This window comes from Pocillopora verrucosa, chromosome 1 (genome assembly GCF_036669915.1).
Source record: "Pocillopora verrucosa isolate sample1 chromosome 1, ASM3666991v2, whole genome shotgun sequence".
In the NCBI taxonomy this organism is placed as follows: Eukaryota; Metazoa; Cnidaria; class Anthozoa; order Scleractinia; family Pocilloporidae; genus Pocillopora; species Pocillopora verrucosa.
Window position 1 is genome coordinate 28,121,547 of NC_089312.1, and position 15,516 is coordinate 28,137,062.

General features: G+C 38.9%; 1 protein-coding gene across 1 annotated transcript; it reads left to right on the top strand.

Annotated features, from left to right (window-relative positions):
* The first annotated feature begins 632 nt into the window (after window positions 1-632).
* Window positions 633-10,726, top strand: LOC131790017 (uncharacterized). The gene is made up of 10 exons (XM_059107196.2): window positions 633-773; window positions 960-1,235; window positions 2,376-2,750; window positions 3,171-3,343; window positions 4,583-4,742; window positions 5,216-5,301; window positions 6,229-6,472; window positions 7,152-7,269; window positions 7,780-7,834; window positions 9,862-10,726. Exons 1-10 carry the CDS (start codon window positions 683-685, stop codon window positions 10,042-10,044), a joined length of 1,761 nt encoding a protein of 586 aa, XP_058963179.2. The 5' UTR covers window positions 633-682; the 3' UTR covers window positions 10,045-10,726.
* Window positions 10,727-15,516: the final 4,790 nt, after the last annotated feature.

The following is a 15,516-nucleotide window of genomic DNA, read 5'->3' on the forward strand; positions in this document are numbered from 1 at the left end:
GTTGTTGTTGCTTTTTTTAAAGGGGGGGGGGGGGGGGGAAGTCTCCATTTGGTTACTCTCAAATTCTGTTTATCCGCTTAAAATAAAACGGTTTCATAATAAACTTCGATTTATGCAAATTTCTTTAAATTTTCGCAGGCCTTTTACCTAGTATTAAAACGTATAATCGGTTAAAACAACGCACAAGAATGGTTCTCTTTGTTAATTTACTTTCCATGAACGGAAATGGATGGTTATAAGCCGCAACTCTAAGTTTTTTTTATTGTAAAGAACGAAAAATATAGTTTTTAATTAAATATGAAAACATCAATAAAATTTAGGAGGCAACTTTTGAAATTTAGATTGCAACTTATGGATTTTGGCAACTTTTTAGCACCTTTTTGGCAGCATTTTACGAACACAGTCGGGACAGGCCGAGTTATCAGTTTTCTTTAACAATCTAAGCTAAAAAAATATTTACTTCCGCGGTGAGCTGAGATAGGTATTTTGACATACTACGAAACTACGAGTGGCGCCCACCGAGTCCGTTATCAGACACTTAATCATTGCCTCTGACCATTATATGCCAGTTATACCTCATACCTCTTTGTCTCTAAAAACTCCGCTGTCCATGGTACTGCTGTTCCGTTTTAAATCGCTTCCGGCTGTCAGCAAGTCCTTGAATAACAGTGGTCCTTCGCGGATGGCGGTGTATCTGACTTCCTTTAGACTTTTGGTCGTATGTTGTGCCCTTATCTACCATGTATTAGGAGCTAATCAAACGTTTCTTTCAGGTAAGTTAACTGCCTATCTTCTTTGTAGTAAAAGCAGCTATTGCTTTTGTTCGAGATAAAGAAAAGACATAAGTAATTCTGTGAAAGCTCCACATTTGCATTGGCAGAACTGATATATCCGCGTGCGGTGCTTATTTGCAAGTTTCATAGTTTCAAATAATAGCCAAATCCTTTTATTCATTTAAGTTCGAGCCCCACAGAAATATCTCATAGAAGGTAAAACTCTTAAACTGAGTTGTAAAATCCACGGCACGCCACTGTTCGCCAGCCGAGTTTCTTGGAAGCACAACGGAGATTGGCTTCACAATCAAACCAAACGGGAAGTAGGAGCAGTGGGGCTTACCCTCGAAAGAGTTTCGCGTCATCAAGAAGGAATTTACCAGTGCGGTGTATACAATTTTTCCGGACTCAGCTCCACCGAAGCAATTCCGGCAGACGCAAATGTGACACTCTTTGTAGGAGGTGAGAATGATAACCTACAAAATATCACGTAATTAAATGGTATCGGTGCTCATAGCTATGGAATAACTCCATTCATCCTTTATAAAACAGATAGTCCTTTAAACATATTGGTTGCTACTCTGGGTTTTGGAGGTTTTGCTTATCATTAAGTTTCACTTTTGGTTTGTTTTCTTAAGGAATGAATTTTGAAAACATATTCGTATGGCCCCATACTATTTCAAAGCAAAGCGGTAGTCCCAAAGGAGGTCAATCGTTTTCGCTATTGTTTTCTTTTCCAAGAACTGTATGGGGCTGTGCGGAAATCTTTCCTTAAAGTTTGATGGACAATAGCATGTAGTTTTAAACCAACGCCGGGATTAAATGGCAGGCAGCCAGTCAAGATTTTGAAACACTTAATGAACAGTAGTCCTGCACTTTTGGTGAACTCAGTTGACATCAAATAAACCCAGCATATTTAAGGTACGATAGGGTGGTCGCGAAATGCTGTGTAGCGATCCTGAACACCGTTTATAGAACATAGATCTAATGCTTCGCTCAGATTACGAAACCATGGTTTGTGACACTTGGTATGTGTTTGAGTGCGACTTCTGATCAAGGTTTTCCACACACTAAATGACTGGAAGTCATACACCACTGGTAAATTTGACAAATCAGAGGAAGTCAGCCAATCTAAACAGACATATGTCGGTTATGAAGTGCCTAATACTTCTGATGACCTTAACAGATCTCAAACGCAAGACTTGGTTTATATTGCCTACAGAGCACAGAAACCAAGTTTGTCTTACAAAATTTGTTAGAGGTTACCGTCACAGTGTCATAGTTTGTCTCACAAAATTGTTGGAGGTTGCCAGCTAGTCAAGGTTTACAAACCAGTTAATGGCCAGGAACTAAATATTTTTGATAGATCAGACAAATTAAAGAAATTTATGCCTATCCAAAGTACTGTATGTTGGTTAAGGATTCCTAAGTGATCCTGAAGAGCTCCATGAAACTCAAATTCAACCCTTGGTATACAGTACATATAGCCTAGGGGACACTTAAACTATAACTACCTAACTAGTGAATTTCTTATGTTCAAAATTAGTATAGCTAATACTAAATATATGTCCAACTAAGAGGTAGTTGTTTTCCTGTCTGCAGGGCCAATCCATAGGCCAGTATGTGAATCAAGTGATCGTGCATTTCCTGATTTTAAGGACTTGCTTCATTGGAATGCACTGGTTGACTATCAAGGTGTTCAACGGCCTTTCACCTACCAAATATTTTACTGCAATTTTTCATGTTTACGTCCTCCCAGACGCTACAGCATTTTCAGAGGCTGTCCTATAGTCCCAAAGTCAAGTACTGGTATAGTCATGGAATGCAATCTCATATCCCTCTACAAAAAAGTATTTCCGAAGCTGTTTAGTGGCAGTAAAAATATCCGTGGTCTAAGAATTTCTTTGGCCATTGGTATAGCAAATATGGATGATGAAATCATTAGTCGAACAGTCAGGTGTAAAGTGCACCGTCCAGGTATATATAGATGATAAAAAACTGTTTACATTTTTTTAAAAGACATTAAAAAAATATATATTTGTGGGCAATGCAGATGCATAATGACTGTTAATATAAATTGTACCTGTAGTGACAGTTATTTTTCAAATAGCTCATTAGCAAAGACATGATTGTTTATTGAAAAACTCTACATTGTTATCAATGTCAGACCAGAGATAAGGTGGTTAGATTTTGATTTTAAGGCATTTGTTATAGTGCAGGAGGTCTGACAATCCACTTATTTAGATGAATTGTATTACCCTTTCGACCCATGTGGCCTAACACTCAGTCAATAAGGGCATGGTATATTATGCTTATTGTACTTATTATTCACCTATTCAAAAATTGTTCTGTTTCAAGTGAATATCAGTGATCTCTGTCAATATTTTGTTTTACTAGTGAAGTGTACAAAACCAGCAAACATACGTTTAAACAACTCAACAGCAGGTCAACTGACATTGATATGGGATCTCCCAAAAGATGTGCCACAGGATTATCAGAGTAATCTGATTTATTGGATTCGTGTAGTAGGTAGTGGACATGGAGTTGGTGATTTTCCTAAACTTATAAAGGTAACTTGTGATGATTAACTCCTAAACTCCAAAGATCTGATTGTTAATTCTCCCTTCATTCTCCTATACATTTCCTTGTAAACTGATTACAAGTATTTGGTGTTAGAACGAGATAACAACTGCCACCTGATAAGTTTGAGTATCCTCATTACCTCTTTGCTGGATAATGTGTGAATATTATGGGGAGAAGTTACCTTTTAATCCGTTCTGAGAGTTAAAGGTTTAAATAAATGATGACTTGAAAGTTTTTAACCCTTTAAACCCTGAAAGTGACCAGCATATAATTTCTCCTTACAGTAATATTGCTAAGTTATTAATTTAGATCATGAGAATAAAGGAAATGATGACAAACCTTTGATTTTAAAACAAACTCTCTTTATCAGTGCTAAAAGAAATGTGTAGAGGACAGTATAGAGAACTTAAATACTGATGTTAAGGTGTAAAAGGTTGAAATAACCCTCAGCTATGAAACTTCTCCTACCACCAAAAGGTTACATCTATTCAAAGTTATCATAAGAAATTTAGGGATTAATTAAGTAATTGCTGAGTTATAAGTCAGAATGTTTCCATCTTAAACATTTTAAAGAAAACATGTTTGAGAGACTTGCTTGCAACCAAGGAAAGACATCCTCAGTTGTTCTAACAAATCTGTAACACTTAATAGGAAGTAACCCTTGGGAACTTAATATCAGTAAGCATATTTTCCATACTGTTCTCTATACATTTCCTTGGTGCTGACAAGAAGCATTTGTTAAAAAGTCAAGAGCTTCTTTAGTTGTTGGTCATTTTCTTTATTCTTGTGACCTAAAAAGTGTGATTTGATGATGATACTGTAAGGAGAAATTAGATGCTGGTCACTCTCAGGGGTCAAATGGTTCAAATGCCTTCACATAAATAGGCTATTCATTTCTGTTACAAAATGTTTGTTAATAAATTTCTCTCAGTCCTTTTCACACAAGAATAAGTCGAGGTATTGGAGACCAATATTGCTTTGACTTTCAGTTTTTTCCCTCCAATTGGTATTTTTAATTACGCACCTGTATGTGTCAGAGACTTTGAATGATTAAAAATCTATCATTATGAGTTCCAAAATGATAACTCATATTGAATCCTTATGAAGTAATTATTAGTTATGGAGTACAATTTTAAAAGATAATTACTGTTAGTAATACAAGTTATTGTTAACTAAAGTAGCTTTAGGTCAAATTGTATATTAACTGTCACTTTTATTGTATCAAGGTGAAAGGAAAAAATTATTCAAGTGAGACTATAAGAAGAGACATCAGTGGTCTACACCCATATACCTGGTATCATATCTACATCTCTTGCTCAATTGTGGTCTCAAATGCTACTCGTGGAGAAGAAGTGGGTCCTTTCTCAGCCAGGACAAGGGAAGAAGGTAATGATGACCACAGGTTTGTTCTTTACCTCTCACGTAGGAACAGAGGTAGCCTATTAACACTCCCTAACTATTGGCACCTCGACACAATCGTTTCTCTCCCTGCTAGAAATTATAAGACCTTTAGCTAAACGAACTGGGGAGAGGTCTTCCAAGGGTCTAGCACTGAAAACTGCCAGACCCCCAGCAAACATCTGCCCGACTTGCCTCAAACCTTCCCTACGTGCCCGAGAAACGTGCATCCTGCAGAGCTCACAATGAAGGCCTGCATGCAGCCCAGGACACAAATGCGGTGGAATTTGATCCGGAAGGTTTGTAAATAAGATTCTAGAACTGCAATTGAAATGACAAAATTTTGGAGGGCTGTGTACAAAACTTTTATAACTGAAAGGTAGTGTAAGCAAACCAAAGAACATGGAAAAAAAAAAAGCAGCCTGTTACTCACATTTTCATTTTCTTTTCCTTCATCGCAGCACCCAGCGCACCTCCTAAACTCTCGGAAGATGTCACAAATACAACACTGCATGGACAGTACAGAGATGTGATTCTTCATTGGAAGGTACGTGTTACAAATACATGGATTTTTCTGCACTATGTGTTCACGTGTTGAAAATTACTCTCGGATTAGTAAATCTAATTATTGAGCAAATTCCTTAAAATTTGACTCTAGACTAGATTAGAGGTAATGAAATACTTACAGACAGGACCCTTTGTTATTAATTTCATTCTTTGACTTTTGTTTATTAGTTCATGGAGGTCACAAGTCGGATTAGTTTTTATATATTAATCACTTCCATATACTGCTATATTGTAACCTAAAACACATATAACTTAAGTTGTTTATGTCACCTTCCGCTAATACATTTACCTATTCCTTTTTTTCTTTTTCTCGACTGTCTTATTTCATTATACATGTAGATGTGATTTCGCTCCTCTGCCTTTTCTATCGTACCTCTGTCTGTTTGCATCTTGGCTTATTTGTATGTGTTTGTTTCTCTGTGTGATAAACGTACCTCTCACCAACCGAAATAAAACAGAATAAAGGGGAAGATTTCATTTCAAACAAACTTTTGAATTTAGCGGGCTGTACAGTGAAATGTGGCTCCCTAAATTGACCAGTCGTAAGGGATGTGCACATACTATGTACTTTTCGACGGGAAAATATTTATCTCGAAGTCATGACCTACGGACCGAGTGCAGCGAGGTTCGTGCACCATAACAGAGAGGCAAACTTTTCCCGTTCGGCCTGACCAAACTCAGTCCATAAGCAATTTATCATATTACCAACGAATGTTGAAAATTTCGTTTCAACGTCGATAGTTAGCAATAGACGGGTTATATGATAACAAATATTAGTGTGCTCTAAAAATTGCTAGCCGTCTCCTTCCCTCTTTATTTCGAATTCTATGTCAATTTTTATACTTCTTCATCCTTGTTGGTCAACTGGAACATCGCTAACTCAAGTACATGAATTTTCACTTCACAGCTTCCGGACAATGGCACATGGAATGGTGAAATCACTCACATTGTGCTGCTTTATTGGATAGCAAACAGTGGCGTCACTGAAGCTAACAGTAGTTTGGTTGTGTTTAGCAATGTTTCCATGACAACCGGCACCTTAAGAATGTTACGCCAGGATGAGGTGTATGAGGTGACGGCAAAAATATGCACCAGCGCGGGGTGTGGCCCTCCCAGCCAATCGGTTTTCATACGAAGACTGGATCACGCAGGTTTGTTCTCTTTGAGAAGCTTGTAGAGTTCTTCTCTTAATAAGTCATCCAGTTGTATGGAAGAGCGAAAAATGTGTTAGTTGAAAGATAGATAACACTTTCTATCGGTTTACCAGCGTAGTAACCCACGTGGAATGTTGGGAGAACAAGAGAAAAGTTGTTAGATCGCTCGTGTGCTGGTTATCTTCCGACTTCTCTCGTGTCCTCCCAAACTCCCAAGTGGGTTAATACGCCGGTAAACTAATATTGCTTTGATAAAATAAATTTCAATGTTCTATGGGTTTACTTTTGCTTTCGATGATAGTTTTCTGACCAATCAGGGTGCTCGTACTATCTCGGGTATTTTATGATGGTCCATATAGTTCCATTTTTGTTAATAATGAGCCCCGTTTAAAAAAAAAAAAACCAGTGTGGGTTCGGCTGGGGAAAAAAAACGGCGATATCAAAATGCTTTACCGAGTGGGTTAAAAATGATACTTTCGTAGAATGCGGACAGTAGAAGAAGGAAACTCGTTCTTCTGATCATTCAAATGCTACATATACTTTGTAAAAAAAGAAACAGCGGGGGCAAAAGCGAAGGAGATCAAACACGGTTTTAATTTTGCTTGGTAAATTTGGAGAGAAAAAAATATAACATTCTGCGGTCTCTTACGAGTATTTGTCACGGTGTTTTTTTTAGATGGAACCCATGTTCCACGTACGCAGGAACAAGGAGATAAGTATTACATCATTGGTGTCGCGTTAGGGTTGCTGCTCTGTGTTGGATGTTTAACTGTGATAGCCTATCATTGGCTAAGGTACGTTACTCTATGTGCTTTTTTAAGAAACGGTAGCGTTAACGGAAAAAATCACCTTTATATTTTTTGCACTCCTACCCTCGTATGTGTGAATACGTATTGAAAACTCGAATAACAAGCTGTCGTGGCGGATGGCTGTGTACCGTAGTCTGGTTTGCTAGGTACCCAAGAACAGAGTAGTCGTTTGAAGGAGGATGGGAGGGGAGGGAGGGATTGGCGGGGAATTCTATGGTGGGTTCATGAAGTGTTTACTTGAAAAACTTCGCCCAGGCTCTTGCAAGTTTGACGAGAACACATGTAGGAACTGATGTTTAAACCCCTTAACCTCTTAAAATAAGTGCTGGATAATTGGCTGTACTGTGACTCTTGGCATGCTGTTGGTGAATACAGCTCTAGATAGCGCACAAAATAAACTTGAGTTTGGGAATCAATTCCTTATTTATCACTCACAGTGATATTTTCTTTCATTATTTTCTGGTTGTTTTAATGATAACAAGCGTATCTTAACAGGAAACGTAGAAGAGAACGCATCCCACCGCTCGGAAGTGTCCTTGGAAAATTACCGGTAATCTCTAATCTTGTTTCAATTTCTTTTTTTGATTTTGAAAATGGGTTTATCTCTGTGAGGCTTTCGATCAATTATAGACTTGAAAAATCCGCTGTTTTATCGTAGAACTGAAAGGAGCTTTTCAGTATCTCAAAATGGCGCTTTTAGTGAGTGCACTTCGCTGAATTCGCTGTTATTTTCTCAATCAAAACTATAACAAAATTCTCGAACGTGATTGGTTATCACCAGCTTAATTTGGGCTCGAATAGGATAGTGTACGCGTCATGCTAGTAATTGGACAGTGTAATAGGACAGTTAACGCGTCGTGCCAGTGTAAGTGGACAGATGGCGTCATGTGCGTACGCTCTTATCTCGCATTTCGCCGGGTTAACTGTTGTTGTTTTTCTTATGAAAATCGTAAAACCGATGTCTAGTTTCTATCTCAAATTTGTAATAGTTTGGATTAATTTGTAACAGGGCTTCGTGTTGTCCAATTCGGTCTGTAATCAAACTAGTGATTAACAAATCACTAGTTTGATTACAGACCGAATTGGATTCCACTTAGTCCCATTCGCATCATTAATTGCGGTGCTTTTGTACATCGTGCAAACATCCAGGAATAGCCCGCCATGGTTTCCATTATTATTCCTTTAAGTCCGACTTTTCTACTCAATGTATCTTTGGGTCTAAAGTGGAAAACCTTCTGACGTGACTTGCCAGTATGGCTGCCGGAGCCAATCCCGGGAAGGACTGTTACTTGCAGAATGCTTTCCACTTTCTCTTTGTATTGCTTATTTCAGTTGAGTCGCCCGAGTAATGTGTTGTAAAACTCCTAGTATTTCGTTAATGTTCTCGTGTAAGCTGATAAGCAATAATCTATATCCCTGAGGGGAAGGGCACTAGGAAGGTGCAGTGTCTTATCGCTTCCCTTAGCTGTTTGTTTTCACAAGATTTACATTGTCTCCGACGTACAAAAATGCGCGTAAAAGAATTGCTAAGAGAGTTTTAGATCCACGTTTGGTGTGTTCACCGCTAACATCAAACCGCGGTCAGCAGTTTGTGGTTAGACGTTAGAAGTTTCGAGACTTTTAGTTTTTTTAGATCGACGTGGGCTTTCACCTGAAAAAAATCAACAAGTGGATGGAGGTCCTTCATTTCAAACACGTAATGTGGCTAAAAGATTGGTTTCCTAGCGTCCCAAACGGATTGGTAATAAAAAAAGACTTCACCTCGTATATGTTTATAGGAAAAAATTCGAACAGGAGGAAAAAAAGCGTCGAGGGAGTTCACATACCTGAAACTGCCTTGCCCGAAGTTCAAAGGAAGAGGAAGTCGATCACGTCCATCTCACCTTTACCTTTCTCCTTGTCTGCCTTCTCCTTTGATGACCTAAAACTCAAGGTCTTCCCCAAATTCATTGATCAAAACAGGCTCAAAGTTGTGCATAAACGAGACATACCTAATCGGGTCACCATTAAATGGCATACACTCCACTTCAGGAGTGGAAACAACTTGACGTGGAATTTCTTCTCCGCTTCCTTGCCTCGACGCACTAGTCCCTTGAGGTGAATGCTGTACTGGGTGTGTCGACATGAAACTGAACAGACTCATAACTATTAATCTGGTGTGTTAATGGTAAATGTTCTTGGTTAGACCTGGTGCGTTCATTGGGTTCGTGAGCTCCAGGTCTTCTTTGTACTGTGTGGTCCAATTTCCTAACCACAAATTTGATAAGCATACATATTAGGGGAGAAATTGTGTATAGGCATTAACATTTTCACTTTTTCATCAGATTTCAGAGCGTCGTGGGTGGCACTCATGGCTAATAAAATCATGAATATTTTAGATTGAAAAGACACAAAAGACACCCCGCACCACAACTTAAGAATTACCCACAAGTAGTTTCTTCAAAACTACGAAGCACTTCTAAGTGACTGTCAGTGGTTATTGCATTTCTCAACCAGCTGGGATAACGATTTAAATCGTGAGCTCTTACATCGGCATGTTATATGCATGATCTAACACATTGTCATTTTGTATCCTAGCCTCCTCCTTTAATTCCGTGTGGAAGCGATACTGGACCTGAAAATAGAGAGGACAACCACGTTTATGACACAACAATTTCGCCTCTGCTCATAGGTGACAAGAACGAGTACGTACAAATTAAAACCTCTAAGCCTGCGCCGATTACTTTGATGAGGTCAGAGCTCGACACAGATGATGTTTAAAGTTCTCATGAAGTTTGATAGAGCATAGAGCGCTTCATTTCCAGTTCTATCTCTCTCACACTTCCACGGAGCCTCTGAAGTAAACTTCCGCCCAACGCAGGGAATCTACACCACCAAAGAAATTCATAAATAAGAAGCAGTAGTATGGAACCTTAAATGAGTTCACTTATCACTAATGTAATTCCCTCCTCCTCAAGTCTGTCTCCCACGCGCTTTTCTGCGAGTCTAGCTTGTAATTGAATATTACTGGTAATCTGGTCGTGAATTGGGCAATTGGTACTCTGAACCAAATTTTTTTACTGTCTATCCAGTTCTAGATTGATGCCCACTCGTACGAAGAGCTTTTCACTTTTCGCTACCGTACTCTGTTCGGCAACCTCTAAAAACCGCTTATCTCTTTCATCTCCATTATTGCTGATTATGGCACCGAGCGCTTATTTTTGAGATCGCAAAAAATTAGCCAGGGTTTATTTTTACGTTAATATCAATCTTGTTTTGTTTCCCTTTGTAACCGATGTACAAAACAGTTTATGTAATAAACACTGCAGCATACAACGAAACATATTTATTGGAGAATTAAAAGTTTTAACTAAGAGCTGGTGCATACAGTTTTATACAAATTCTCCTAAAGAATTTTTAAAAGCACGACGTCGGGATTAAATAAAACATGTCTTTTCCTTCATTGCACTGTGATCTTATTGACTGAAAATTCTGTACCTTGTAAGTTAGTGCACCAGCCGGACGGCCAGTCAACCTTGTTCCCAAGGTTCTGCTCCTGAGAGCAGGAGACGGGTAGAAGAGAGACTCTGAGAACGAGTTTGACACCGCAGCCACTCCTTGGGATTTCACACAACGCCCCTCCTTTCCTAAGAAAGCGTGACACCTCAAGGATAGAGGCCCCCACGTTAACCCTACTTGTCCATCCGCATGCAAAGCATATGAGCCTACCTCGTTTCCAAATGATTATTCGGTTCGCCCCGAGTTTTCCAGACGATGGGTACTATGCGGGCTATAGCATCCAGTAAAGGTGGTAATTTGTTTGGAAGCTGAGAATAAAGAGAGCAGCACCGGGACATGGTCAGTTTCATCTTTGAGAATGGCAAACTCAATCATTACTCGTTCATTTTTCCTTTTTTCTGATGAAAAAATTACTGACTTGGTTTCATTCCGAGCCATCCTTTTTGCTTATATATATACATAGCGTAACTAATTCATTATTCACAAAGAGGCAGGCGAATAGCAGGCTACATCATAGACAGGGTAATTTCGCAATATCAGCTGAGTTGATAACGTAAATTAGCCACCGTAAAAAGTTTAAAAAGCTGACATTTTGAGCGTTATCCATTCGTAAGAGCGGAACATAATAATGTGGTACAGTTGGTTATTTATTTCATCAAATTTTTATTTTGTTATGTACATAACATAACATAAATGTACGTTGAATAAAATAATGCACATTAATTTTTCTCTGACGAAAGGCTAACACTCGAAACCTGAGCTTTTAAACTCTTATCAACTCATTTGGTAATACTAAATTACTCTGTAATACTCTCCCACCAACGCAGCACCACAGTTTGTTTTTTGAAACTTACCCTCTGACTCATATCTTAGAGAAAAAGCTTAAAACGCGCGCGAATTATTTACCTTTGTACTAAGAGACTCAAGAGTTGTATTCAGTTGTGAGGATGGAAGTGATGCTTTTAAAGTTACTTTCCACCTTGAGAGGACCAAAAAGTAGATTTTAAATTTTGTTTTATTTGACTAAACTGAGCAACCCCAAAGAAGAAAGAAAGAGTACCATTCTGTCTGGGAAAGAAAAAAATTCTCTCGTGAAAGCGGCTAGTACTGACGGAGCTCCACTCTGGCGTCCTGATTTCTAACAAAGAAGTCGCCGTCAAACCGGTTTCCTTTCTTTATGCAAGTACCCGCCTTGAAACAAAAACATAAACAATCGCCTCCAATCGTAATTTTGAAAGCTGTCTGTCGATTCGTTTTCTTGCACCTCAGCACATTTTCCGGTTTCTCCATTTTTTCCGCGGGTTTTGCTTTTGCCTTTGCCTTTGCCTTTGGCAACTTTGCTCGTTATTGTGTCGTCCTCCTTAACGCTCCATCGAGCGATCGAGATAAAAAAACAAAACGTGTCTCCAATGGGTTACTTTTCCCGGGAAATTATGACCCATCGTCTTTGACGCCAGGAAGTCCCGTTGTCCCATTGGTTTGCAGTTTCAGGAGGCGGGATAATCTTCTGGCGTGGCGCGAGTTGTTTGCGATCCTTTATGAGCTAAAATCTCGCATTGATTTTGGGAGGAATACAACCTCTTTGAGCAAATTTATAAGGTATATAGATTTGACCGATTTTCGTCAAATCTCGCCAAAACATTCCAGTAATAATGAAAAACGAAAGCGTGTCGGGAAATCTTGATATTTGAAATATTTGTCCTGTTATGTCCATTTACGTAACACGTCTCGCATATTTTTTGCTACTCCAACTTAAGGTGCCGATTTTTGACAACCAATCAGAATATCGAAAGAGCCTGACACACTCTCGTTGACTGATGCCTTGTGACTAAGATTGTGCAGCCATTTTGCTCTTACTGCGGCATCTGATACCCGATAATTTCAGTAGAAGAACCTTTGGTCGTTTCGCGCCTTGCCAGCTCCTGACACTTGCTTAAAAGAAAAGTCGCTTAAATTATATTTGTATCGTAAACGAAAGTTATTAAGCTTTCTTTTGACGTATAGTTTGCTAGGATTTTAGTGAAACTAGCGCGCTTACGAATTTTTTCCCGAAGGTGGGAGGTAACCTTAAACAGATCTAACACACTAATCTGTACCTTCTGGCTTCGACATTCTAAGAATTATAAACAATTGTGTATTGATATTTTTCCTTTCTGTGGAGTATGCGTCCATCGATGATACAAGTGGTGTATTTGTATCCCTTATTTGCATCCCTTGTTTTAGCCTGGCTATTCAAAGCAAGCGGGTGACCAAACTAACTAGACGATGTTCGAACAATGCACGACAATGGGTGGGAAATAAACCGTTTTGCAGGAGACAGGCAGCTGCTACGGATAGAGGGGGGGAGGGTGGGGCTGGGAGGGTTGGAAATTGCCTGTGCTGATGAGTCCCATTTCTCATTTGGTCGGCAAATAATTAATTTCCTTCTTCACCATTTTAATCGTTTAAGCGTGCCTGACTTAAATTTTAACTTCGTATGTAAGCATAAGCAATCGTTTTTCGGGGCTATGTAATCCATTCAGACGTTTAGTTGATAAACTCCGTCATTTTAATCAGCCTATGAGACCAGTTTTGTGAAAATTAGTTTGAAAATTGCAATTTCAGTTCCCATAGACAAAACAAGTTGTCAGTCAGTATCTGAACAAGTTTAAATAATGACAATCTTTAATGAGGAAACTTTTTCACTAAAAAGTGGTTTACAAAAAGGACCTCGAAAATTAAAAATTAAAAATTTACAATGAATAAAAATGCTAAAAGATGCTACTAAAAACTAATGTATCTTATGTGTAATACAACACTTAAATCAATGAATTAAAAATCTGACGCTTCAAAATATTTACATTATCAGAGGCTCGTATAGTTTTGTCCAGCGAGTTAAAATCACTTACAGCATGATAGCCAGTTCTTTGTTTACCCCAGTTTCTTTTAACGGATGGAATTTTGAGGTTTGCTTTATTTCTTGTGTTGTAACTATGCTGTTCTTGCTGAGTGACTAATGTTAATTCGTGATGCGTGAGACCATTAAGACATTTATATACATGTACGCGTCGGCGCTGGAAGCGCCTTTTTTCTAGTGTTAACCACTTCAGTGTAGTTAACGCATCAGACGCAGAGGAATACAGTGGTCGATCTAATATTATTTTAGCCGCCTTATTTTGAAGCACTTGCAAACTAGACATTAAAGTTACATTATGTTTGTCTCCCCAAACTAAATCAGCATACTCGAATAAGGGCATAACAAGGCTTTTATAAAAAAGGATGCGCGCCTTAAACGGTAACAAATGCTTAATGCGTCTAAGTAGGCCAAGCCTTTGATTAACTTTCCCTGCCATGTATTCGAAATGATTTGTCCACGAAAAATCAGACGATATTAAGATTCCAAGATATTTAAAACAAGTAACATTGTTTATACAATGATCAAAGATTGAAACAGTTAGAGCTATTTTCCTCTGTAACTTCTTGTTACTGCCTATAAGCATGCATTTGGTTTTGTCCAGATTCAGTGTTAACTTATGTTCATTCAGCCATTTCGCCACAGCCAGGAGGTCTTGGTTGAGCTTTTCAGTCAGCTCCTGAGAGGAAGACCCATAGCAGTAGATCACCGTGTCATCTGCATAAAGTGATGCTTGACAGGCATCTAGAACGCTTGGCAAATCGTTAATGTAGATGACAAATAGCAGAGGACCCAGAATACTTCCCTGAGGGACCCCATGGGTAACTGGCAATTCATCAGACAACTCATTCCCACAACATGTACGCTGTTTCCTGTCAGTAATGTAAGAGCGGAACCACTGAAGCGAGTTCTCACATAAACCAATTTTGGAAAGCTTGCGTAACAAAATCCGATGGTCCACAGTGTCGAAAGCCTTGGTTAAATCCAAAAACACGGCCCCACACAGTTTACCTTGTTCCATGTTCAATAAGACTTCATCAGCAAATGATGTCAAAGCAGATTCAGTAGAGAGCCCCTTCCTGAATCCAAACTGTTTCCTTGTGAGAAGGTTGTTAATAACCAAGTACTGGTACAACTGGGAATGCACGGCTTTCTCGAGAATTTTACTGAGTGTCGGTAAAATAGAGATAGGTCGATAGTTCGATGCATTTGACCGGTCGCCTGATTTAAACAAGGCTGTAATTTTTGAGCATTTCCACAATTTAGGAAATTTACCAGTAAGAATCGATCGATTCAACAGCTTAGTGATGGAGGGAGTGATTGTATTAGCAGAGCTCTTGAGTAGTCTAGCACTAATTTTGTCCAAACCAATTGCTTTATTTGTCTTCAAAGAGGTAAGCTGCTGAAGCACAAACGATTCCTCTAGTTCAGTTAACTGGAACTGAGACAACGGTTGTTCTAAAACCAAGTTGCAATTCGACCAGGTAGTCGTTATTTTGTCAGCTAGGCGCTTGCCTATGGATGCAAAGAAGCTATTCAAAGCAACAGCAATGGATTTGGAAGTGGTGTGCTGAATGCCATCGGAAATGATGCACTGAACCTTTTCTGAGGATGAATTACGATTGCATGCTTCGTTTACAGCTTTCCACATTTTGCCGTGATCTCCTCTGGCTTCCTCGATCATTTCACAGTAATATTTCGACTTAGCAGATTTTACTAAGCGGTTTACTTTGTTCCTCAGTTTCCTGTAAGTGTTCCAGTGCTTTTCTGAGTTCGATTTACGTGCTTTACGATGATACCAGTCTCGATCTCTCATTGATTCGCTAATTTTGCTATTCATC

Excerpts from the sequence above, each read along its gene's own strand:
- LOC131790017 (XM_059107196.2), top strand. The coding sequence starts at position 683 with ATGGCGGTGTATCTGACTTCCTTTAGACTTTTGGTCGTATGTTGTGCC. Across the intron at positions 1,236-2,375 it reads TGTGACACTCTTTGTAGGAG|GGCCAATCCATAGGCCAGTA; the intron begins GTGAGAATGATA and ends TCCTGTCTGCAG. Across the intron at positions 7,270-7,779 it reads ATAGCCTATCATTGGCTAAG|GAAACGTAGAAGAGAACGCA; the intron begins GTACGTTACTCT and ends GTATCTTAACAG.